At 41.2% G+C, this 24617-nt stretch overlaps 1 protein-coding gene across 4 annotated transcripts in view; it reads right to left on the bottom strand.

Moving 5' to 3' along the window:
* Positions 1–24617, bottom strand: part of LOC145515093 (zinc finger protein 320-like) — a 65639-nt gene that overhangs the window by 16570 nt on the left and 24452 nt on the right. Inside the window, exons 6-8 of one of the 4 annotated variants that reach the window (XM_081514620.1) lie at positions 18895–19021; positions 12194–12918; positions 8019–9704 (exon numbers count right to left, since the gene is read on the bottom strand). In XM_081514620.1, the coding sequence (XP_081370746.1) occupies positions 9594–9704; positions 12194–12918; positions 18895–19021 (963 nt within the window). In that variant the 3' untranslated portion in view covers positions 8019–9593. Of the gene's footprint in view, positions 1–1229; positions 2326–3433; positions 9705–12193; positions 12919–18894; positions 19022–24617 lie in introns of those variants that run through there. The other 3 variants (XM_081514622.1, XM_081514617.1, XM_081514623.1) reach the window with 3 other exon arrangements.

Here is a 24617-nt window from a genome sequence, read left to right on the forward strand (position 1 = left end):
TTTGTTTACTTATTCTTTGGCCATGCTGGGTCTTCGTTGCTGCGATCGGGGGCTACTCTCTAGTTGCGGTGTGCGGGCTTCTCATCGTGGTGGCTTCTCAGTTTCAGCACACGGGCTTAGTTGCTCCACGGCATGTAAGATCTTCTCCGACCAGGCATTGAACCTGTGTCCCCTGCCTTGGCAGGCAGATCCTTTACCACTGGACCACCAGGAAAGTCCTCAATGTTCCTTTAAAAAGGCACCACGCAGTGACAGATTCCATCATTTCTTGCCCCCTTGTCCTCTCCTACTCCTCTGCCCCACATCAAGCAAAGGGAAGGGGGTGACTCACAACTGAGTGAATCAAATCACTGGGTGCACTAGTGGTAAAGAACCTGCCTGCCAATGCTGAAGACATAAGAGATGCAGGTTCGATCCCTGGGTCGGAAGATCCCCTGGAGGAGGGCGTGGCAACTCACTCTAGTAGTCTTGAGAATCCCATGGACAGAGGAGCCTGGCAGGCTACCGTCCATGGGGTCGCAAAGAGTCAGACACAACTGAAGCGACTTAGCAGCAGCAGCCCCCTGGCTAAACAGGGTTTGCAAACACAAGTTCTCTTCTGATGCAAAGAATTACAGAATGCACAAGACACGAGTTCTGCAATTCTCATCCTCATCTGTACAATTAGAGACATTTTACTACGTTCTAACATAAGAACTCATGTATCATAACTTATCCACAACCAAGCAGCTCACCATCCACCTGCATCCAGTTCCCGCTCCCCACCCGCTCCCCCAGGCGTTTCCGTTTTAGTCGGTCTGTCTCTTTTCTTCCCCTCTGCTCTCCTGCTTCCCTGTTTCTTCCCCCACACCTGTCCTGCCCACTCTGTAAACGGTGCCCCTCGAGATGCTGGGTCTCTGCACCCTTTCTGACGGGCCTCCATCTGTGTTTCTGCCTCTTCCTTCCCCCTCCCCGCTCCCTCTCTGCCCTCCAGTTACACCCCTTCTCTCCCCCTTCTGACACCCCAGGTGCTGATGCGTCCTTCCTGCCCTCTCTTTCTCTTGTGGTCACACTTGACCCTCCTCCTCTCCCAGCACCACGCTGCTCTGCAGCCCAAGCGCCCAGCTCTTTCATCCTCCCGCCCCACTCTGTGTGAAGTGCCTCCCCTTTGGTGCCCCTGCCCCACCGCTGATCCAAGGCCCCTCTATGTTACTCTGTCAGCTACAAACTGGCACTTGCCATCTACCTACCTGGCAGTAGTCATGTTTGGATGTGAGAGCTGGACCATTAAGAAGACTGAGCACCGAAGAATCGATGCTTTTGAACTGTGGTGCTGGAGAAGACCCTTGAGAGTCCCCTGGACAGCAAGGAGATCAAACCAGTCAATCCTAAAGGAAGCCAACCAAGAATATTCACTGCAAGGACAGATGCTGAAGCTGAAGTTCCAATACTTTGGCCACCTGATGGCAAGAACCAACTCCTCAGCAAAGACCCTGATGCAGCAGAAAATAAGAAGGTTTGATACCATCACCGACTCAATGAATATGAGTTTGAGCGAACTTCGGGAGATAGTGGAGGACAGAGAAGCCTGGTATGCTGCAGTCCTGGGGGCCACAAAGAGTCAAACATGACTTAGCAACTAAACAACAACAATCTACCTGTCTACCTCTACAAGGATTAATTCATGTGCTGCTGCAGCTCGTGACCTTCAATACCTCCCTAAAGGAGTTCACAGTGGAGAGCAGAAATGAGGTATCTGTGGTTGGGGGAAAAACTAGCAGGTCTTCAGATAGATATTTTCAGAAGCCGATTTTATGAGCCCAATTCTTGTATCTCCCCATATCTAGAAAAGCACTAACGTCCTTCATGGTGAGGACTGTTCCTTGTGATTAGCAAAGCTTCACAATAGTAGTAGCAAACTTCTGGAAAAAAAATACGTGCTTGATTGCATGTAATCCCCCTTCACCAAACTCTATATACTGACCTTTTCCCCTGCCTCTTTGCAGCAGTTTCTCAGAGCTATGTGAAGTGCTGTTTCCTGGACTGCAGTCCTCATTTTGCCCCAAATAAAACTTTACTTGCAAACCTCATATTGTGCATTTTTTTTAAGTTGACATCTCCCGTCCCTGGAGATCCAACTTTTAAGAAATTTCTTTATTCACCTGCTATTTTCAATGCTTAATCGCTTTCATTTCACTCTGTTCACAAGTACCTCGGCCACAGTCTCTATCCCTATGGATTCTCACTTATCCTTTTCTCATCCTCAATTTTTCTCTCAGTCGCTCATCCTCTGCTTCTCCTGAGCCCTCTGGCCCACGTATTTACAGGACTGAGTAAGACATCGGCCTACAGAAAAAAAACAAAACAAAACTTTTTCCATCATGTGCAATTTGGAACAGAAGACCATTGTGTGTCACAAGGCTAGCTAAGGTCACCTCCCATTACAAGGGGAGGCTTGCTGGGTAGAAGGACTGGCCTCAGGAGATGGGAGGACAGAGGTGATAGCAGGGAGGAGGGGGTCTTAGGAGAGGAGAGGGCTGTCCTGAATCCCAGAGATAGGGACGGGAGTGAAGGAACAAAGTAGGTGATTAAATAGTTAGCCCCACTAGGGGATTGCCAGTAGAATAAACACCGGAGACTCCTGCAAGTTAACGATTACTCAAGAAAGCAGGCTTGCTTAGCAACAAAGCTATTCAACAGATGCTCAAGAGGACCCAGAAAGAATATAACAAGGGTGGCATGAGCTCCACACCCTGCGCAGTGATCTCAGTAAATTACCACACGCTCTGCACACACATAAAAAGCAGTAATTTGTGAAGCTAGCTTGACCAAGTAGGAACAAAGAAAGAAAAATTCCCCTGCCCAACCTGTTGGAGGGACTGATGCAGGAAAGCTGACATCTACTCAAGAAAGACAAGGAAAATCTTCTCCCCACTCCCCTCTCCAAGCCACTTTCCCTCTGATAATAAAGCTGTAGCCCAGCAAGTTCTCTGGGCTTTGTATCCTCTCGGCTGCCCACTTGTAAGACTCACAAACTTCCTATTCTAATAAATCGCTTATCTATCACTTTGCCTCTTACTGATTTTTTTTTTTTTGGCACGGAGACTGAAAGGGCTGTGGTGTGGAAGCTCGGCGGCGACCCCTTCCACCGTCACCAACGACACAAAGGAGCTTCACCAGGTCCCGCCAGGAGGATGGGGCCTCTCCCCGGGCGGGAAGGCCGGCGCTGCCCTCCAGGGCTCCAGAGGGCCGGCTGGGAGGAGAGGGGCGCGAATCCGCGGGGCAAAAAAGGGCTTAACCGGGGAGCGCAGGGGCTAACGGGTTTTTCAGCCGGAAAACTGTGGCGAAAGGCGGCGTCTACGTGGACTGAAGGCAGAAGAGCCCAGCCGAGGGGCCGACTCCGGACGAACCTAAAGCCCGAATACCCGACCAGCACGGGGACTTCTGGATTTACCTGGGGGTGGAAGGGCCAGGTGCTGAGATTTCAGGAATGTAGTCACTCCCAAGCCCTCGAGGTTTGAGTGACGGAGGAGGCGCAGCAGGAATTTACACTGAAAGCGGACGCTTAACCCGCGGCGGTTAACGTACGCTCCGCGCCCCGCGCTTCCCGTTCCGTAACCAACCGCGCACGCGCGGACTTAGACGCAGGCCCCCCCGGGGGGGGGGCGCTGGGCGGGGCGTCAGCCTGCGAGCGGGTGCCGGCCGCACGTGAACGCAGACCCGGGTGTCAGGCAGGGCCCGGCGCCCCCAGGAGCCCCGAATGTGCTGTTACCTTACTGTCTTGAACCTTTGGGAGTAAAAGCGTACAGTCGTGTGGGCTAACTAGGAGGGATGCTAATCTGTTTCCTCCTAACAAGTGGAGAATGGTTACAGTAAAACCTGCTTTTGCCAGCAGGTTGCTCACACGCTGTGGTCGCCAGGAGCAAGCAATTCGGTGTTTGGAAAAGCGCGACTCAAAGTGGTTGCTGTGGAGCAACTGTATTCACTTGAGCAACTGGGACGACAGAGGATGAGATGGTTGGATGGCATCACCGACTCAATGGACATGAGTTTGAGTAAACTCCAGGAGTTGGTGATGGACAGGGAGGCCTGGCGTGCTGCAGTCCACGGGGTCGCAAAGAGTCGGACACGACTGAGCGACTGAACTGAGCAATTTAAGGAAACAAGAACTTGACATGCCCCTCTGTATTACAAAACTAGAATGAGTGATGAAAAAGTCTCCCACTGTAGAATGGGCCATTTCACACCGACATCTCGCAGAATACTTTTCCTTTCTGTTCCTCATTCTGCCAGGACGACTAACTCAACACCCTTTTGGTTCCAGAGCCTCAGAGACATAACCTAGCATCTGAGACTGGAGCACTATGGCATGTAATTTCTGTCACAAATCACTGCTTTTAAAAAAGGCAATACATTTTTTAAAAAATCACATCCACTCCCACCTCCAGTTTGAGATATACCTGTCTCTTGAGAAACCTGTATGCAGGTCAGGAAGCAACAGTTAGAACTGGACATGGAACAACAGACTGGTTCCAAATAGGAAAAGGAGTACGTCAAGGCTGTATATTGTCACCCTGCTTATTTAACTTATATGCAGAGTACATCATGAGAAACGCTGGGCTGGAAGAAACCCAAGCTGGAATCAAGATTGCCAGGAGAAATATCAATAACCTCAGATATGCGGATGACACCACCCTTATGGCAGAAAGTGAAGAAGAACTAAAGAGCCTTATGATGAAAGTGGAAGAGGAGAGTGAAAAAGTTGGCTTAAAGCTCAACGTTCAGAAAACTAAGATCATGGCATCTGGTCCTATCACTTCATGGGAAATAGATGGGGAAACAGTGGAAACTTTATTTTTTTGGGCTCCAAAATCACTGCTGATGGTGATTGCAGCAATGAAATTAAAAGACGCTTACTCCTTGAAAGGAAGGTTATGGCCAACCTAGATAGCATATTTAAAAGCAGAGACATTACTTTGCCAACAAAAGTCCGTCTAGTCAAGGATATGGTTTTTCCAGTGGTCATGTATGTATGTGAGAGTTGAACAGTGAAGAAAGCTGAGCGCCGAATTGATGCTTTTGAACTGTGGTGTTGGAGAAGACTCTTGAGTGTCCCTTGAACTGCATGGAGATCCAATCAATCCATCCTAAAAGAGATCAATCCTGGGTGTTCATTGGAAGGACTGATGTTGAAGCTGAAACTGCAATACTTTGGCCACCTCATGCGAAGAGTTGACTCATTGGAAAAGACCCTAATGCTGGGTAGGATTGGGGGCAGGAGGAGAAGGGGACGACAGAGGATGAGATGGTTGGATATGGTTGGATGGCATCACCAACTCGATGGACATGAGTTTGGGTAGACTCTGGGAGTTGGTGATGGACAGAGAGGCCTGGCGTGCTGCAATTCATGGGGTTGCAAAGAGTCGGACACGACTGAGCGACTGCACTGAACTGAACTGACTTACCTGACTGAGTTTAATTTGCACAGCATGATATTCTTACAGAGACTGAAATAATTATCTCAGTAAGTTTAGTAAGCATCTCTCATTGAATATTATGCTCTCCGGATAAAGAACAAACTGCACTGACATGCTCTCTTCCTCCCATCTTTTCGCCTTACTTTTCTCTGTTCTTTAGGTGGAAATAGGATATTCCAAAAATTAACTTTTCTTGTTAAAACTATGATGGCTATTTAGTAGCTAATATTAGGAAAAGTGAGACTAACGTTTTGCTGAAAGTCAGGCAAAAATCTAAAAATGAAAAGGGTTTTACTTGAAACCTTCACCCTTCTTGGTCACCCAGCAGCCATGCTGCTACAAAGTAAAGACTAAGTGTTCATGGATTTAGAAGGGGCAGCGGACCCATAAAAAGCACACAGCTCACCCTCCAGACTTCCTCTTATCATAACTATCGTTATTCACCTCTTGTATCTAAAATTCTATTGTCATTCAGCATAAAATTTCAGTCTATCCAAAGCCATTCTTGCAATAGAGAGAAGACAGGGTTCAGTCAGTTCAGTCTCTCAGTCCTGTCCTACTCCTTGTGACCCCATGAAATGCAGCACACCAGGCTTCCCTGTCCATCATCAGCTCCCGGAGCTTGCTCAAACTCATGTCCATTGAGTTGGTGATGCCATCCAACCATCTCATCCTCTGTTGCCCCCTTCTCCTCCTGCCTTCAATCTTCCCAGCATCAGGGTCTTTTCCCGAGTCAGTTCTTTGCATTAGGTGGCCAAAGTATTGGAGTTTCAACTTCAGCATCAGTCCTTCCAATGCATATTCAGGACTAATTTCCCTTAGGATGGACTGGTCAGATCTCCTTGCAGTCCAAGGGACTCTCAAGTCTTCTCCAACACTGTAGTTCAAAAGCATCAATTCTTCAGCGCTCAGCCTTCTTTATGGTACAACTCTCACATCCATACATGACTACTTGAAAAACCACAGCTCCGACTAGACAAACCTTTGTTGGCAAAGTAATGTCTCTGCTTTTTAATATGCTGTCTAGGTTTGTCATAGCTTTTCTTCCAAGGAGCAAGCATCTTTTTTAATTTCATGCCTGGAGTCACCATCTGCAGTGACTTTGGAGCCCAAGAAAATAAAGACAGGGTTACATGAAGCAAAAAAAGCTTTGAAAGCTTCCATTTAAACTTGAAACATGCCTCTCCACTCATACCAAATTGGCCCAGGAACTCAAAAAGACAAGCTTGCATGAAATGGGCAAAGTGCAATTCTCTCAAGTGAAAGGGAGCGTTGCCTTAGTCTAGTAGCCAAGCTTGATATCAAATGGCAGACACGTATGATTTCACAGGTTGATAAATGGCTGTACATAATATTACTATATATGAATAACTGCATCTACCAGAAGTGACTTTTCCCTCCTTTGTTTACACTAAATAATATTAATATTAGATAAAATAGGGAATATCACTACAGAACATGCAGACATGAAAAGGATAGGAAGGAACTCTTACAAAAACTCTACAAGATTATAAGATGAAATGCACTACTTCCACAAAACCCATAACCTACAACAAATCACCAATGTGAAACAGATTTTTTAACTGCCTTGAATTTCAATGTAAATTTTTAATTTCAAAATGCCCACCACCTAAGAAAGAAACTCAAAAGCAGAGATAGTGACTGTTGGAGCTTAATTAAACTCCTCCATCATATGTTCTGCATAGACCCTGCCTGGACTTTCTACATATTCCCTCCAGATGTACCTTGTAGCTCCTTAAGATTCTGTGTAATAAATGTCTCCACTTCAATCTCCCTTGCAGTCTTCTGCAGGACTGTTGCCTAACATTTAACATGCAGGGGCTCTACTTTACAAAAGGTAATTTAACAAAGTTGCAACAATGGCATTTGACAATTCTACCAAATTTAAAAAGAATTACCTGCAATTCTATGTGATTTCTTTTCAAGAAAAGAAACAGAGGAAGCACCTGGCAACTCAATTTATGAGGCCAGAATTACTGGGAAACAAAACTAGACATATAGAAAAAGAGAAAGTAAATAAAATGACCAATTAAAATCCCCCATGAAGATTCAGAACTCCATAAAATATTAGTAATAGAAATGAATCATAAAGAATTCATATTAAAGATGACATAAATCGAGGAATTTCCTGGTGGTCCAGGGTTAGCACTCATTGCTTTTACTTGTGGGGCCCAGGTTCAATCCCTGGTCAAGGAGCTAAGATCCTGCAAGCTATGCAGCTCAGCCAAAAAAGATAATAAAAATCAAAATCAAGATCACTTAGCAAAGATAAATACATTATTCTTGGTTGCAAACAAATTCTATGTGGAGGATATTGGGTGTCCCACAAAAAAAGATTTCCTGTCACCCTTTTGCCATCTCAGTTCTTTCACTGAATTAAAGCCTCAAACTAATTGTTTTTCTTATGTTTATACTACATCTACTTTGCACCCATCATTGCCTTATGAGCATTATCGCATCCTAAGAGTCCCAAACCCCAGTAACCCCCTGCTATAAAACAGGACAAACACATCTGTCAGGAAAAAAATGCTGCTAAAGAAATGACTGAAAGTATTTTTTATTATAGCATAAAAGTAAACAACAAAACATATCAGGTAATAGCATAATTTGAAACTGAAACTTAAACAGCATTTGGAAAATCAAGCAAATTGTTTCATTATATTATCTAGTCAATATTTCCAAAAATTAAAACTAGAGTAAAAATATCTCCAGCAGTTTATTTAAATAGTATCTTACAAGTATTTTCCAGAACCATATTGAACATGTGCTGTGGAAAACAAATGTAATAAATTATTAGCAAGACGAAAAGTGTAATTTTCCAAGCCAATTAAGTCAGGAGGTTCAGGAGTAAGCAAATTGGTACTTTGCTTTTTTTTTTTTCCAAAGTAGAAAAGTTTAGCTTTATTGCTTTGCCAAGCAAAGGGGCCACAGCGGGCTAATGCCTTCAAAACTGTGTGTCTCAAATAAGAGGGGGTAGTGAGGAGTTTTATAGTAATGGCTCAAAGTGGATGTGGTCAGCTCGTGAACTCTTGACTGGCTGGTGCTGAGGTAAGTGGGAGTCAGCATCATCAACCTTCTGGCTCCAAGTGCTCTGGGTGCTACATGCTGGTGGGCTGCAGGCTTAGTGTCTCCCACCTCGGGGAGGTTCCAGTATCTGGAGTCTGGACTTACTGAGGCTCAGGTTCTTTGTGTCTCAGTGCAGAAGGAATTCAGCAAAGTGACAGGCAAGGAAGGAGTAGGCTTATTAGTATAGGACACTTGTGAGGCACACTAGTTGGCAGGTGAGACGGGTCTGCTTCAGTGAAGTTTTATGAAGTCTAATCCCATTAAAAAAATTTTTTTTTGGCTTATAGGCTCTTAGTTTCTTAACCACGGATTGAACCTGTCAGCTTGGCAGTGCGAATGCTGAGTCCTAACCACTGGACTGCCAGGGGACTTCCCCTGATTTCATTTTTGATGTTTGACTATTGATACTTTTTAATGTTCAGGAAGAACTTTTTCTTTTTCAGCCTATCGGAACAAATTAATTAAAAGGAAAAAAAAAGCCTGAGTGCTCCTTGGAGACCAACTGGAAGTTCAAACCGTAAGCTTGCCCTCCATGAAGGTTCACCCCAGTAATTAAATTTTCCTCTCATCTTAACTGCTCTCCCTACAATTCTCAAGAATAAGGCTCATGTCTCATTAAATACAGATGCAGAGACTTCTCTGGCAGTCCAGGGGTTAAGACCCTGTGCTTCCACTATAGCGGGCACAGGTTTGATCCCTGGTTAATTAAGATCACATGTGCCACATGGTACAGCCAAAAAAAAAAAAATCAGCACACAGATGCAAACAACACCTATTCCCATGCAATGGAGAAAGTAACCAACAGTTTCTGGGCACTGTTCCTACCACATAATCCGTCCCGAGTAACCTGTCCCTCTCCTCTCACGAACAGTCCAGTCCCTTAATGTCCTTACTGCTCTGCTCACAGTCACCTAGCAGAGGATTACGTCCTGTAACCCACTGTAATCTCTCCACAGACACTGAACGTAAACAACACGACGGGCAACAGCAATTTTACACTATTCTCTGCCCCTCCCTGATGCTAACTGATACACTACTGAATCTGGTAATTCAGGGTCCTTGTTTTTCCAGGGAACATGGATGTGAATGAACCAAACCTAATGAAGTCAGCTCCTTCATTGACTCCTTACTGACTCCTTCCCAGAGACCATCATCAAAGACCTGTAATGAAGATTAAGGTCAACAGACTTCAAACTTCAGGTTGAACAGCATAAATTGTAATGCGGCCTCTTCAAGAAAATGCCATTAATAGAGTATTTAGAGTGAAGACAATTGCCAATTTATACATATGTTTTCATGTCACATACAAATCATTCCGTAAGTTTTAACTTATTGTGACTTGTAATAATTCTGAAGAACATAACGATCTCCCATTAATCTTAAGAGAACTGCAGACTTACTTATTCCTTTTATGGATTGGCTGACACACAGGCTAATTTAAGAACTGCACAAAAACTTGACCTACTTCATTACATTTGTAAAGATCATCCCCAATATGAGGCATTCTGTGATGAAACCTCAGGAAGCACCGTTTCATCAAATTCTTTCCATGTTCAGTAAATCTCTTTAGTTTCTGACCTGTATGAATTGAACCACTACACCAAAGTTGGAGATACCTGATGAAAACTTTTGTAAACATTACATTTGAAACAATGCTCTCCAGATTAAATCTATTTCAGTGATTTTATCTTAAGGTACAAGCCTTAGCACACGTATTCGATTGTGTGGTTTCTTTTAAAGGTATGCACTAAGAAGTCTGGTGAATGGTGCAGCCCGGATAAAGCCTCTGCTCATAACTCGGTGGGGTTTCTCTTCAATGGACTCTCTCCTGTTGCCTCATACTTGAACTCAAGGTCAAGATTTTGCCACACTTGTTACATTTTTAAGGGATAATTCCAGTTACTCCCCCATCTTACAATCTTTGGGTAAAATCCTTGCCACACATATTATATTTGTGTGGTTTCTCTCCAGGATAAATATTCCAATATGGAGTGATGAGTGAGCATTAATTTGGAACATTGCCCCATTCATTTCATGTGTGATGTTCTGTCCAGCACAGATTATTTGATGACTGGTAAAATGTGAGCCCCGAGTAAAGGTTTTGCCCATTCCTGGCATTTGTGAGGTAATAATCTCCAGAAAGAAATCTTTGGTGAATTAATTCTTTGTCTAAGGGCTGGTCAGACTAAACACTCTTATCTGATTTCTCTCCAGAATGATATTTTCAATGAAGCCTAAGATGGCAATACCTGCTAAAAACACTTCCTTAAAGTTTGTCATCAATGTGGGTTACCTGACGGTAAGGAAGCTTCACAATACACTGACAAATTTATCAGTCATATTTGTCAGGTTTCTCTCCAACATGAAACATCGGTTTACCTTAAGGGATGAATTTTGACTCAAAGTTCATTGAGCCTCTAGCTCAATACATGTCTAGAGCTTCTGTCAGCCATGAATATTCATTGGAAGGACATGTTGAAGCTGAAGCTCCAGTACTCTGGCCACCTGATGCGAAGAGCTGACTGATTAGAAAATCCCCTGATGCTGGGAAAGACTGAAGGCAAAAGTAGAAGAGGGAAACAGAAGATGAGATGGTTAGAGAGCATCACTGACTCAACGGACATGAGTCTGAGCAAACCCCAGGAGACAGGGAAGGACAGGGCAGCCTGGTGTGCTGCAGCCCATGGGGTTGCAAGCAGCCAGACATGACTTAGCAACTGAACAACAACAAATGTAGTGACGGCTGAGATTTAAGTAAAGGCTTTTCAACAGTCTTTACTTTTGTAAGGTTTCCCTTTCGTATGAACACTCTGATGCTTTGCCAGGTATGCCTTTCGACTAAAGCAGTTGCCACATTCATTACATCTGTAAGGTTTCTCTCCAGTATGAATTCTCTGATGAATTGCAAGATTTGAATTCCGATTGAAGACCTTGCCACACTCGTTACATTTGTAAGGTTTCTCTCCAGTATGAGTTCTCCGGTGAATTGCAAGGTATGAATTATAACTGAAGACTCTACCACATATATCACATTTACATAATTTCTGTCCTGTATGAATTATCTGATGTCTCTTGAGGTTTGAGCTGTGATTAAAGATTTTGCCACAGTCTTTACATTCGTAAGGTTTTTCCCCAGTATGAATTCTCCGATGAACTGCAAGGTATGAATTTTGACGAAAGACTTTCCCACAGATGTCACATTTATATGGTTTATCTCCTGAATGGATGATTTGATGTTGTATGAGGTGTGAGCCAAAATAAAAAGTTTTGCCACACTCATTGCATTTGTAATGTTTCTCTCCAGTATGAATGATCTGATGACTGACGAGGGTTGATCTAATACTGAACATCTTACCACACTCGTTACATTTATAAGGTTTCTCTCCAGTATGAATTCTCTGATGACTTGCAAGGTTTCCTTTTTGACTGAAAGCTCTGCCACATTCATTACACTTGTAAGGTTTCTCTCCAGTATGAATTCTGCGATGTTTTGAAAGGTATGAATTCTGACTAAACACCTTGCCACATTCATTACATTTGTACGGTTTCTCTCCAGTATGTATTCTCTGATGAACTGTAAGGTATGAACTTTGAGTAAACACTTTTTCACATATATCACATTTATATAAGTTCTCTTTTGTATGGCTTACCTGATGTCCTGTGAGGTGCAAGCCACAGTTAAGGGTTTTGCCACACTCATTATATTTGTAAGATTTCTCTGCAGTATGAATTGTTTGATGAATAGCAAGGTCTGAATTTCGAGTAAAGACTTTGCGACATACATCACAATTAAATATTTTCTCTTCTGTATGGATCAACTGATGTTGAGTGAGGTTTAAGCTCTGATAAAAGGTTTGACCACTCTGATTACAATTGTAAGGGTTGTCCTTGTGTGCCCTCTGGTCTTGTGTCAGTATTGAAGGATGCATAAAATCATTCACACATGGATTACCAAGGTTGGACTGGATAGTAGAAGAAATTCCTTGAAGTGGTGAAAATGAGGCATCAATGTTGATACTCCTGTGAGCTTCATTAAATTCATCAATTTTCTCTTCACTTTTATAAAGCTGCAGTTCACTCCCAAAGCTTAATGGAAGTCTGTTTTCAATAGGCTTAATTCCTGCAATGCTTCTACCATGTCGCTGTCTCTTACAGGGGAGATTTTTGTCATGGGATACAGGCTTTCCTTTGTAATTTCTTTCCTCATCTCTTGGCTGAGACTCAAAGTCACATATATTTTCCTGGATTTCCCTGAGGTAAAAATCTTCGATTTTATTCCTTTTGTGTCTTCCCAGTATCACTGTTTGGAGTCCTTCTCCTCTATAAATGTTTGCATTTAGCTGTAATTTCTTGATCACATGCATATGAGAGATATCTACAAGATATAAAGAACCATAAGTAATCCTATTCATTACAATTCATATGTAAATATTTCATGTTAAATACATCATATTACACCAAACTAGTACTGACATAAAAAGGAGTTATGAAAATTCCCAATCATGATATTAAAACCTTTGCAAACACAAAATGAATGATTCTTTAGTAAAGATAAAGTGATCTGAGGTAATTTCACTTAATTTTAGGGCACCCAATTTTCAAACAACCTACGTAAAAACACTCATTGTAAAAACTTCTGTTAGCTATCAGAAGTGTATATTTCAAGCATGACACCAAAGCACATACCAATTAGCAGTAAACCTACTTACTGGTGCCTCATAACTGAGGAGAAAAGAATATTATTATACTATACATATATTATACATACTTGTTAAATATAAATGAATGCTAAAAAATCTGACAAAATACATTACAACAATAAATAATCCAAAATGAATTTGTTTAATGAATAATCGCAATGAGTAGCAGTTTCAAATTTGGAAACAAATATAACAGAGAAAATACCAAATGTGATAAAAGTTTTTTAAAAAACAAAATGTTGTTTGAAATACCTCCTGTAAAACTATATACCCATGAAGCAGCATAAAAATTCTAAAAGACCACCGTCTATATATAAAATTTAAATATTAATAAATGAAATAGTCTCCATTTACATTAACAGCTATTACACAGAGCAACTCCCTACCTGTGCAGTGCCCTAAAATATCCAGGTCACTGCCTCCAAAATAGGTATTGTGAATTTATTTAACTAGGGTCATATACAATATGGTTGAGAACAAATTGCAAGAAAAAGGAATACAATATATAATAGAAAAAATGGATATAATAAACATACCTGAATATTATCTTTTTATACAAAAAGCCACTTTTGATTCGTTAATATAAAAATGCACTATTTCTGGAGTAGAAAACCCACTCCAGTATTCTTGCCTGGAAAATTTCATGAGCAGAGGAGCCTGGTGGGCTACAGTCCAAGGGGTCACAAAAGAGTTGCACATGACTTAGTGGCTGAGCCTGCACACAGGCAATGTATAATATATAATTTTTACTGCTGTAAAAATTTTAAAGCAAGTAAAGATCTTTCTCAAAAAAAAAAAAAAAAAAAAAAAAGCACTATTTCTGAGAATTCCCTGGCAGTTAGGTGGTTAAAACTCAGCACTTTCACTGCCCTGGTCCAGGTTCCATTCCTGGTTGGGAAACTAAGAGCCCAAAGGCAGCATGGTGTGCGCCAAAAAAAAAAAACGATGTTCCATGCCATCTAACATTACTAAATTCTTTTGAAAGTCTTGAGGAAAATAATTACAATTTTTTGAGTAAGGAAAGTGGAATCACAGATTTATGTACATGACCCCAACTGACACAGAACATAGTGTGAATCGCAGTGTGAACTTTGACCTAGAGACCGAGACAACGTATTCTTAAACACGACTGTCCACCCAAGCAGTCTAGATTACAGAATACTACGACAAATATCAGGAGTTAAGAAAGAAAACTTCCAGGAACACACAAGAAGTGAGCTGTGTAACTACTAAGGGGATTCAGCCACCCCTTTTGAAATTGGTTTCTGAGTTATCACAGCTGCACACAGTGATTCAGGTTGGGTCATGAGAAAGCTGTTCAATATACAGATGTGTTGTTTTTACAGTGTGAGTAATGTGGAAGGTGGAGGGATGGTGAAAGAGTGCTGTGGAAATTGAGAAGTTTAGGATAATAACTTAAATATACTAGAAAATAAGAATCTTTCCATTCACATCATGGTACCGTGTAAGGGAAGATCAAACTGAGAAACGGCCTGGGTGGAGCACAGAGTACACATATATCGCACAGCTTTTGACTGTGTGAACACCACCGTACAAGGGCAACTAAAATACTGCCCTTAAAACAAAGGAAGAATTGGTTTAGCAATAGTATAGTTCTGTACCATTTTTAACTAGGAGAATTATACTACAACTACGGGAAAGAACCAAATGAGATCTAAACACTGTAGAAGGAAATTAACTCTCAATCTATTACACTATTTGCTATGCAATGTATCCAACTGCGTTATTTTAGTGACTGTATTTCCACGTATATTTTAGTGACTGTATTTCCACGTATATGCTCAATGTAAACATACATAGTATTCCAGGAGACTGTGTAATAATGTTCTCAGCAGAAAGCAGAAGGAAAAACCAGGAGAAGACCATTACAAGGAGTCTAATCTGTACACACAAATGCAGAGCAAAGTAATCAGATCAACAGTATTGTAAAGGAGGGAGATCATGATTTCACAATGAAGGTCTCCTAGTTGGGTGAGCAGAGTTTGTCTGAGGAAACAAAGATAGCAGAAAATGCTTGACAAAGCCTGAAGAGATAATTAGGATATAATACATTTCAGGATATAATTAAAACAGTTAAGTAAGTTAAAAAGGAACTCAAATATTACTTACCTAATATACTTCTGTATACAAAATTTTTATGCTAACTCTTATTACTAAACATAAAAGTGTTTTTGTAGCTGGCCTCTCTAAAAACTGGAAATCATGTCATTAAACTCTTAACACAAACTCTCAAAAAAAATCAAAACCATGAGGAGTGATGTCAGCAGGACAGGAAACCACAGGCACTCATTACCCATGAGGGAACCAAGTTAAAACAAAGCAGAAAAAAAAAAAAAAAGCAAAAAACAATTTGGGAAAACTCACCCAACCGATAAAGAAGCGGCAGCACTCAAACAGATGCCTGTCCAGAAAACACTGAACCGAAACATGTAGGAAAGTTTATGACAATTTCCTGGCCTTTGACTCCCCTCCTCCTCCTTACACTGCATTGAGAGTGAACTGGCACAAGCCTCCCCATTCCCAGAGGTTCCGTCAGGTGAAATGCTAAAAATATGATAGAAACATGCAGTAAACTAGAAATAGAAAAAAATGACCTCAACACAATAAAGGATACGTATTAGGAGCTCACAGCTAACATCATACTCAATGTGGAATGACTTAAAACTTTTCCCCTAACGTCAGGAACTAGACAAGGATACTTGAACCATCTCTAAAAAAAGAAATTACTAGAATTTCTAGCAAGAATGCACAGGTAGCAAAAACACATAAAACAATCCCAACAGAAAAAAGAAGCAAAATATCTCTGTTGACAAATGAAACAGAAGAAGCCCTGGAGAATTCCCTGGCGGTCCTGGCAGGGTCAGGACCCCAGGCTTCCCCAGCCAGCTTCGATCCCTGGTGGGGGCGCTAGAATCCCACACAGTGCATGTTGTGGCAAAAATAAAATAAAATAAATAAAAAGCTCTGAAGATGCCGGAAAAAAAAAACTGATGAAAATAATGATCTCAGAAAAATGACAATATACAAAAATCAATACTATTTCCCTACATTAACAATAAAAAAATCAAGAATTAAATTCAGAAAATTCCATTTACAATACCATCAAAAAAATAAAGTGCTCAGCAAAACCATACAGAAGAAGGGAAAGCTATATGCACTATGAACTGAAAACACAGCTGAAGAATATCTGAAAAGTCACAAATTAATGCAAAGACATCCCAAGTTCAATGGATTGGAGGAAATATGGTCAGGGTGTAAATACTACCCTGAGTGATCAACAGATTCAACCCAATCCCCAATAAAATCCCAAAAGTGTGTCTTGAAGAAACATCCCAAGAGTCAAATGCAATCTCAAAAGACACTCAATAGCAAAACCAAGATTGGAAAGAAGAAAGGTGGAAGTTCCACAATTATTTCAAAATTCTTAGAAACCTAAACTAACCCAAGCAGTCTGGTATGAGCATAAAGAGAGAGAGACCAGTGGTATGCAACAGAGACATCAGAAACAAACTCTTGAGTGTGTGGTCCAGCAATGTTCCACAGCGGGTGAGGACCACTCAATGGGGACCGGACAGTCTATTAAACAAAAAACGAATTATAGTTCAGCTTGAAAGTATCACTCCACTTCATAAGTTCTCTGATTTAGATGTTTCAAAATTAGCTGTTGATGTACAAAGGACAATGGCACATAGATGACCAAAAGACAGTATTAACAACGGTTTACACAATAGCCTCAAAATATGAGGATGTGAACTTGGACAATGTTATCCTGAGGAAAAATTCCTATACCATTTACTGAGAATGAAAGGGGATGGTCACAGCACATGTGAACATCACTGTCACAATGCCACTGAGACAGGCTTTTGTGACATTGCTCAAAACCAGAAAGACACTCAGAAAGATTTATCAGTCAGGTTCTGGTGATATTTCCTACTTTGTATCATAGAACGTGCAGACCACTTCACTATAGGGTGAAGTGGTGATTTTCTATATAGCAGGAAAATAGTACAATACATGAGGGATAGTATTCTCCATCAAATTTATCTGTTACTGGGAGTCCACCAGAAGGTATTGATTAACTGAGGGTGGATTATCGCAGCAAAGAGTCTGGATATAATTTCAGAGCCTGGGACTATGTATTTGATAAACAAATTTCAGAGGCAAAATCACACACAAACTTACAAGAGTATCATATCAGGAAGAGAATACATTCCCAGACTAGACAGAACAGTACAGGAGTGAAAAATACATGAGACATGCGTGTCATACATCACAAGATCTTCAGACGGAACAATGTGCTCCAGCCACCGACACCAAACTACGGGCCCGAAAGACACACAAATGCTCCTCGTTAGGACTGGGGATCAAAGAGAGCATGACTGTGTCCACTGTCTTTAGGTTTCCTGCAAAATAATTACAGGAAACAGAATGCATCACCCTGTTACACACAAGCCTGCAGAGTGTGGCCAAGGCAGAGAGAAGGAACAGAAGAGGGATCTAAACAAGCAGACAGGAGACACAGCTCTATGCAGATTCTGGGGTGCCAAATGCAATCCGAGAGCAGCCAGTGCTTTCCCCCTTCTGATGAGTCTTCTGAACACATCAAATGGAGGCGGAATGAGCAAGGGTTCAGGGACTGTTGTCTGGAAGTATCAGCTCTTATCTCTATGGACTGGGAACTGGACTGCCAATGGAGTGAAGTCGAGAAGGAGAGATGAGGGAGTAAGAAGCCCCTTTAAAAGCCCACCTCATGCTCCTCTAAGGCAAGCAACAGGAGTTCACAGGAGTCAGATGGCGGAGTGCTGCAGATCATGACAGAAGCTCTGCCTTTGTCCCTGGTGGGGATGTGGCACCACTAGAGGTGAAAGAATACATTTTACATGTGGAAAGACAAGAGGCATAGGTTACGGAGAAGAAAAATTTCCTCTGAGAGTTCATATAGTAAGCAAATTTTGTACTTCCTATAAAATTCTCTGACGAGGGGGAAGTCTGTAAACACTATTAATTGTGAGGCTGCCCTGGATCCTTCCCAGATCTGAACTGTGTTCACCCTGTGACACGCTGCCAAAGACAATCACCTTACTCTCCACAGACCAGGGCTCTTTGTCTCGTTACAAGGTGGGTAAAATATTCAGACAAGAAACAGAAATACCTCCACGTAAGAGGAAAGACACATGACTTGCTGTGGCTTTGCCAGAATCCTAGTCCCTTGCTCAACTGAGGATTGATGGGAATACAGAGAGGAACGGAAAATTCTTTCCAAAATTCACCTGCTGCTTATCTCCTTCAGAATACACATGGAACAGTATAACGCACAAAAACAGCTCTTCTCCTAAGACTTCTAAATCAAAAGCATATGGTAGGAAACAGGAAAAGGGGTGTGTTAAAAGTTTTCCATTGAGCTTTATAACTACAAACGCTCTGGAACAACTCCTAATGTATCATGAAGTGGGCAGATCATCAGAGGAAAAGGTAGACTTCAACTCCTGATGCTGCATCCTGAAGTTCTTCGTGTCTGAATCAACAGGGATTTCATGTCAAGTAAAACCAGGGCTCCCAAGAGGCACACAGGGGGAAATGCAGAGATACCCCAGGGCAGATCCCAACTTCAGAAGGGAAGCGATCCTCACCCAAGGAGACTAGGTTCCTGAGGGTCTCCAGCATCACGTCCCTGTACAAGGCCCTCTGAGCAGGGTCCAGGCATTCCCACTCCTCCTGAGTGAACTCTATGGCCACATCCTTGAAGGTCAACTGTGCCTGAAATGAAAACACATTTCACCAAGGGGCCATGAGGAGAGCTCTTATTTTCACACAAAAAGAAGAGGAGAGAGGGGTAAGGATGAACTCAGTTGAAATAAGATCCATGGAAAGCTATTTGGAAGAAATTATGGGCCTTTGATTTTAATTCTTTATCCTTTTACCTAGAGTTTATGATAACCTCTTATCAATGTGGAGGTTGATTACTGTCCAATGTGGAGGTAAATCAATGTCCATTTTTGTGAACACTACATGACATACATGTAAGTAAGATTCAACAATGAGTTGTTCCTCCAGAAGTGTCAGACTATGTGTTACACACTGACTGCTATTCAGTATCTAAATGGGCTACACTGTGAGTGGTGGCATCAGAAACGACAGAGTCAACAGTGCTTCAAAAAGAAGGTCAAAATCTTAAACCATGATTACAGTGACTAAAGGTGTTCAAATACTTCAAAGATGCTAAGCAGTACTCTGAATGCTTTATGGCTGTGAACTTTTTTAATCAACGTCATAGCTCAGTAGAGAAAGATATATGCTGTCCTACAGAGACAAAAGTGTCAGAGACATTTGGAGAAACTCAACTTAGCTCCAGAAGCTAAGAAATCATACAGCAAGAACCTCAGTTAAAGAGAATGCAGTCTTAAACTGAAGATAAAAAAGCAAAAACTGAAGTAAGAGAACAGCATTAAGAAAAAAAGAAAGAATAGCATTAGAAGCACAATGACAGAGGGTTCCCTGAGACTTGAAATAAGCTCAAAGTGAACACAGAAAGCAACAAAAGATCATTACAGCTGTGGGCGCACAAACACACACACATAACATGTTAGTAATCTTACTACTATCTGAACCATGGACAAGAGAGTGCAGAAAAATGCAAGGTCACAAAATATATTTATACTTTCAACTATAACACAGTACACAGTTATAAAATCATGACGTCTTTTATGAAAACCGTGGAGTTCTAGATTCATGAACTCATGGACACACATGTAAATGCAGAAATAACTGAAATGAGAGAAGGTGACTCTGGACATATTTGTGCATGATTTTTTTCACCATCGTTTTCATTCATGTAAACTTCAGGATTTTTGGAAGAATGAAAAAGCATCAACTGTACCAAATGGTAGTAACATGAAAAAAAAAAAACAGGATCCTTTGACTGCAATCTCTATGGAATACCTATATATAAAGACAATGAAAACCATTACACTGACATAGATAGATATTAACAAATGCAAAGCAGAGTTTATTTCTGTATTCCACTCATAAGACACTGAGTCAAACTTAGAAGAGCTATTACTATTAGACATTAAGAGATGAAGAAAAAAATGATCACAAAGTAAAGTTAAAAACTACTTAAAGAATTAAATATCACAACTATAAAGAATATGGAAAAAAATACATGGTAATTAAGAAAGACTCTTTCACCAAATCTCATGATCAAAAGGAAACTGTGAATTCATTCTCTCTGAAGTTACAGTGGACTGATGGGGCTAGCCAGGGCTCCTGCCTCTCACCAGAGTACAGTGTGCCTGAGCAGGGACCCCTAGAGGATGTGACAGGAGAAAAACAGAGAGGCAGAAACACAAAGAGTGTGTCAGAGAACTGGAACTGTGAACGTTTACAAATCTAAGGACACGAATCTAGTAACAGAGAAAGGATCATAAAAGACACTCCAGGGGTGACTATATCAGAAAAAATAAACACAAAAATTGATCGAGAAAAAGAATATTATATAAAAAGGTTAATTCAGCAAGAAGATATAGTAATTACAAACACGTATAGGTTGGATGGCATCCTAGACTCAAAGGACATGAATTTGAGCAAGCTCAGGGAGATGGTAAAGGACAGGGAAGGCTGGTGTGCAGCAGTCCATGGGGTGGCAAAGAGTTGGACACGACTGAGTGACTGAACAATAATACATCTAGCATTAGAACTCACCCAAATATGAAGCAAACAACAGAATATAGAGAATGACGACAGCAAAATGTCAGCGTAAGACTTAAATATTCAAGTCTTATATATGCATGGAAACAAAAAATTAAAACAACTGTACCTGACAGACATGTACAGAACATTTCATCCAACACCAAAAAAACTCAAGAAAATAAAAAGATGCAAACTCTGTACTACTGTTCAAGAAAGTACGGAGAGTCCAAAGCAGGAAAAAGTCATTAGACAACAGTCATTAGACAAGACAAAGAAGTCAAGGTTATACAAATTGAAACAGAGGTAAAATTATCTTTTTCTCTAGGTAACAAAGTTTCATATGTACAAACCAGAAAGGCTCCATGAGAAAACTGCCACTTCTAAAAATAATATTAAAAACTGCAGCAGGGAATTCCCTAGTATTCCAGTGGTTAAGATAGGCCATTATATCTACTACCATATGCAGGAATCCCTTAGAAGAAATGGAGTAGCCATCACAGTCAACAACAGAGTCCAAAATGCAGTGCTTGGGTGAAATCTCAAAAACGACAGAATGATCTCTGTTCATCTCCAAGGCAAACCATTCAATATCACAGTAATCCCAGTCTATGCCTCAACCACTAATGATGAAGAAGTTGAACTTGAATGGTTCTATGAAGACCTATAAGACCTTCTAAAACTAACACCCAAAAAAGATGTCCTTTTCACATAGGGGACTGGAATGCAAAAGTAGGAAGTCAAGAGATACCTGGAGGAACAGGCAAGTTTGGCCTTGGAGTATAAAATGAAGCAGGGCAAAGGCTGACAGAGTTTTGCCAAGAGAATGCACTGGTCATAGCAAATACCCTCTTCCAACAACACAAGAGACGACTCTACACATGAACATCACCAGATGGTGAATACTGTAATCAGACTGATTATATTCTTTGCAGCCAAAGATGGAGAAGCTCTGTACAGTCAGCAAAAACAAGACCTGGAGCTGACTGTGGCTGAGATCATGAACACCTTACTGCAAAACTCAAACTGAAATTGAAGAAACTAGGGAAAACCACTAGACCGTTCAGGTATGACCTAAATCAAATCCCTTACGATTATACAGTGGAAGTGACAAATAGATTCAAGGGATTAGATCTGATAGAGTGCCTGAAGAACCATGGACAGAGATGTGTAACATTCTACAGGAGGCAGTCATCAAATCCATCCCTAAGAAAAAGAAATGCAAAAAGGCAAAATGATTGTCTGAGGAGGCCCTACAACTAGCTGAGAAAAGAAGAGAAGCGAAAGGCAAAGGAGAAAAGGAAAGATACAGCCATCTGAATGCAGAGTTGCAAAGAATAGCAAGGAGAGATAAGAAAGCATTCCTTAGTGATCAATGCAAATAGAGGAAAACAACAGAATGGGAAAGACTTGAGATCTCTTAAAGAGAATTAGAGATACCAAGAGACCATTTCATGCAAAGATGGGCTCAATGAAGGACAGAAATGGTATGGACCTACCACAGTCAGAAGAGATTAAGAAGAGGTGGCAGGAACACACAGAAGAACTGTACAAAAAAGATCTTCACGACTCAGACAACCACAATGGTGTGATCACTCATAGAGCCAGATATCCTGGAATGCAAAGTCAAGTGGGCCTTAAGAAGCATCACTACAAACAAAGCTAGTGGAGGTGATGGAATTCCAGCTGACCTAGTTTAAATCCTGAAAGATGATGCTATTAAAATGCTGTACTCAATATGCCAGCAAATTTGAAAAACGAAGCAGTGGCCACCAAACTAGAAAAGGTCAGTTTTGACACCATTCCCAAAAAAAGGCAATGCCCAAGAATGTTCAAACTACCGCACAATTGCACTCATTTCACATGCTACCAAAGTAATGCTCAAAATTCTCCAAGCTAGGCTTCAACAGTACATGAACTGAGAACTTCCAGATGTTCAAGCTGGATTTAGAAAAGGCAGAGGAAACAGAGATCAAATTGCCAACATCCATTGGAACACAGAAAAAGCAAGACAGTTCCAGAACATCTACTTCTGCTTTATTGACTACCCAAAGTTCTTGACAGTGTGGATCACAACAAAGTGGAAAATTCTTAAAGAGATGTGAATACTAGACCACCATACTTGCCTCCTGAGAAACCTGTATGCAGGTCAAGAAGCAACAGTTAGTTCTGGACATGGAACTATGAACTGGTTCAATATTGGGAAAGGAGTACATCAAGGTTGCATATTGTCACCCTGCTTATTTAACTTATATGTAGAGTACATCACTTGAAATGCTAGGCTGGAAGAAGCACAAGCTGGAATCAAGATTGCTGGGAGAAATACAAAGATGACACCATCTGTATGGCAGAAAGCGAGAGGAACTAAAGAGTCTCTTGATGAAGGTGAAAGAGGAGAGTGAAAAAGCTGGCTTAAAACTCAACATTCAAAAAATGAAGATCATGGCATCCAGTCCTATCACTTAATGGCAAATAGATGGGGAAACAATGGAAACAGTGGCTGATTTTATTTTCTTGGGCTCCAAAATCACTGCAGATGGTGACTGCAGCCATGAAATTAAAAGACACTTGCTCCTTGGAAGAAAAGCTATGACAAACCTAGACAGCAAATTAAAAAGCAGAGACATGACATTACCAACAAAGGTCTGCCTAGTCAAAGCTATGGCTTTTTCAGTAGTCATGTATGGATGTGAAAGCTGGACCATAAAGAAGGCTGAGTGCCGAAGAATTGATGCTTTTGAACTGTGGTGTTGGAGAAGGCTCTTGAGAGTCCCTTGGACAGCAAGGAGATCCAACCAGTCAATCCTAAAGAAAATCAGTCCTGAATACTCATTGGAAGGACTGATGCTGAAGCTGAAGTTCCAATACTTTGGCCATCTGATGCAAAGAACTGACTCGTTAGAAAAGACTCTGATGGTGGGAAAGATGAAGGCAGGAACATAAGGGGACAACAGAGGATGAGATGTTTGGATGGCATCAGCAACTCAATGGACATGAGTTGGTGATGGACAGGGAAGCCTGCTGTGCTACAGTCCATGGGGTCGCAAAGAGTCCGACATGACTGAACTACAGAACTGAACTGAACTAAAAGCATGAGAAATAGAAGAGGAAAACATTGCCCAAGGAAGTAAAAGGTTTGCTCACTGAAAATTACTAAAGTTTACTAAGAGAAATCCGAGGACATAAGTAAAGTAAAAGACACTCTGTACTCATGAATTGGAAGACCTAATAGTCTTAAAATGACTTTATTACTGAAAGTGTTAGATTCTAATGGTATCCCCGTCAAAATTTCAAAGGCAATTTTTGCCATTATAAAAAAGAAATTACAATTCACAGGGAACCTCAAGGGACCCCAAACAGTCAAACTATTCTGAAACAGAAGATGGAGGCTGTCATTTTCAAAATTCAAAACATATTACAAAGTACTCATGATGATGTTGTACTGGCATAAGCCCCGATACATAACCCACTGGAACAGATTAAAGTACCAGAAATAATTCAATGAATATGATATAAAATGTAGAGACAAGGGTGCAAAGACTGCACAAAGGGTAAAGGACAATCTCAATAACAAATGATATAGAGCAACTCTATACAAGTCAGCAAAAGAATGAGGATGGAACCTTACTTGTAACAAAGGTAAAATCTTCCGTATCACAGGATACAA

The sequence above is a fragment of the Giraffa tippelskirchi genome, chromosome 7 (genome assembly GCF_054371585.1).
Source record: "Giraffa tippelskirchi isolate mGirTip1 chromosome 7, T2T-mGirTip1v1.2.pri, whole genome shotgun sequence".
NCBI lineage: Eukaryota > Metazoa > Chordata > Mammalia > Artiodactyla > Giraffidae > Giraffa > Giraffa tippelskirchi.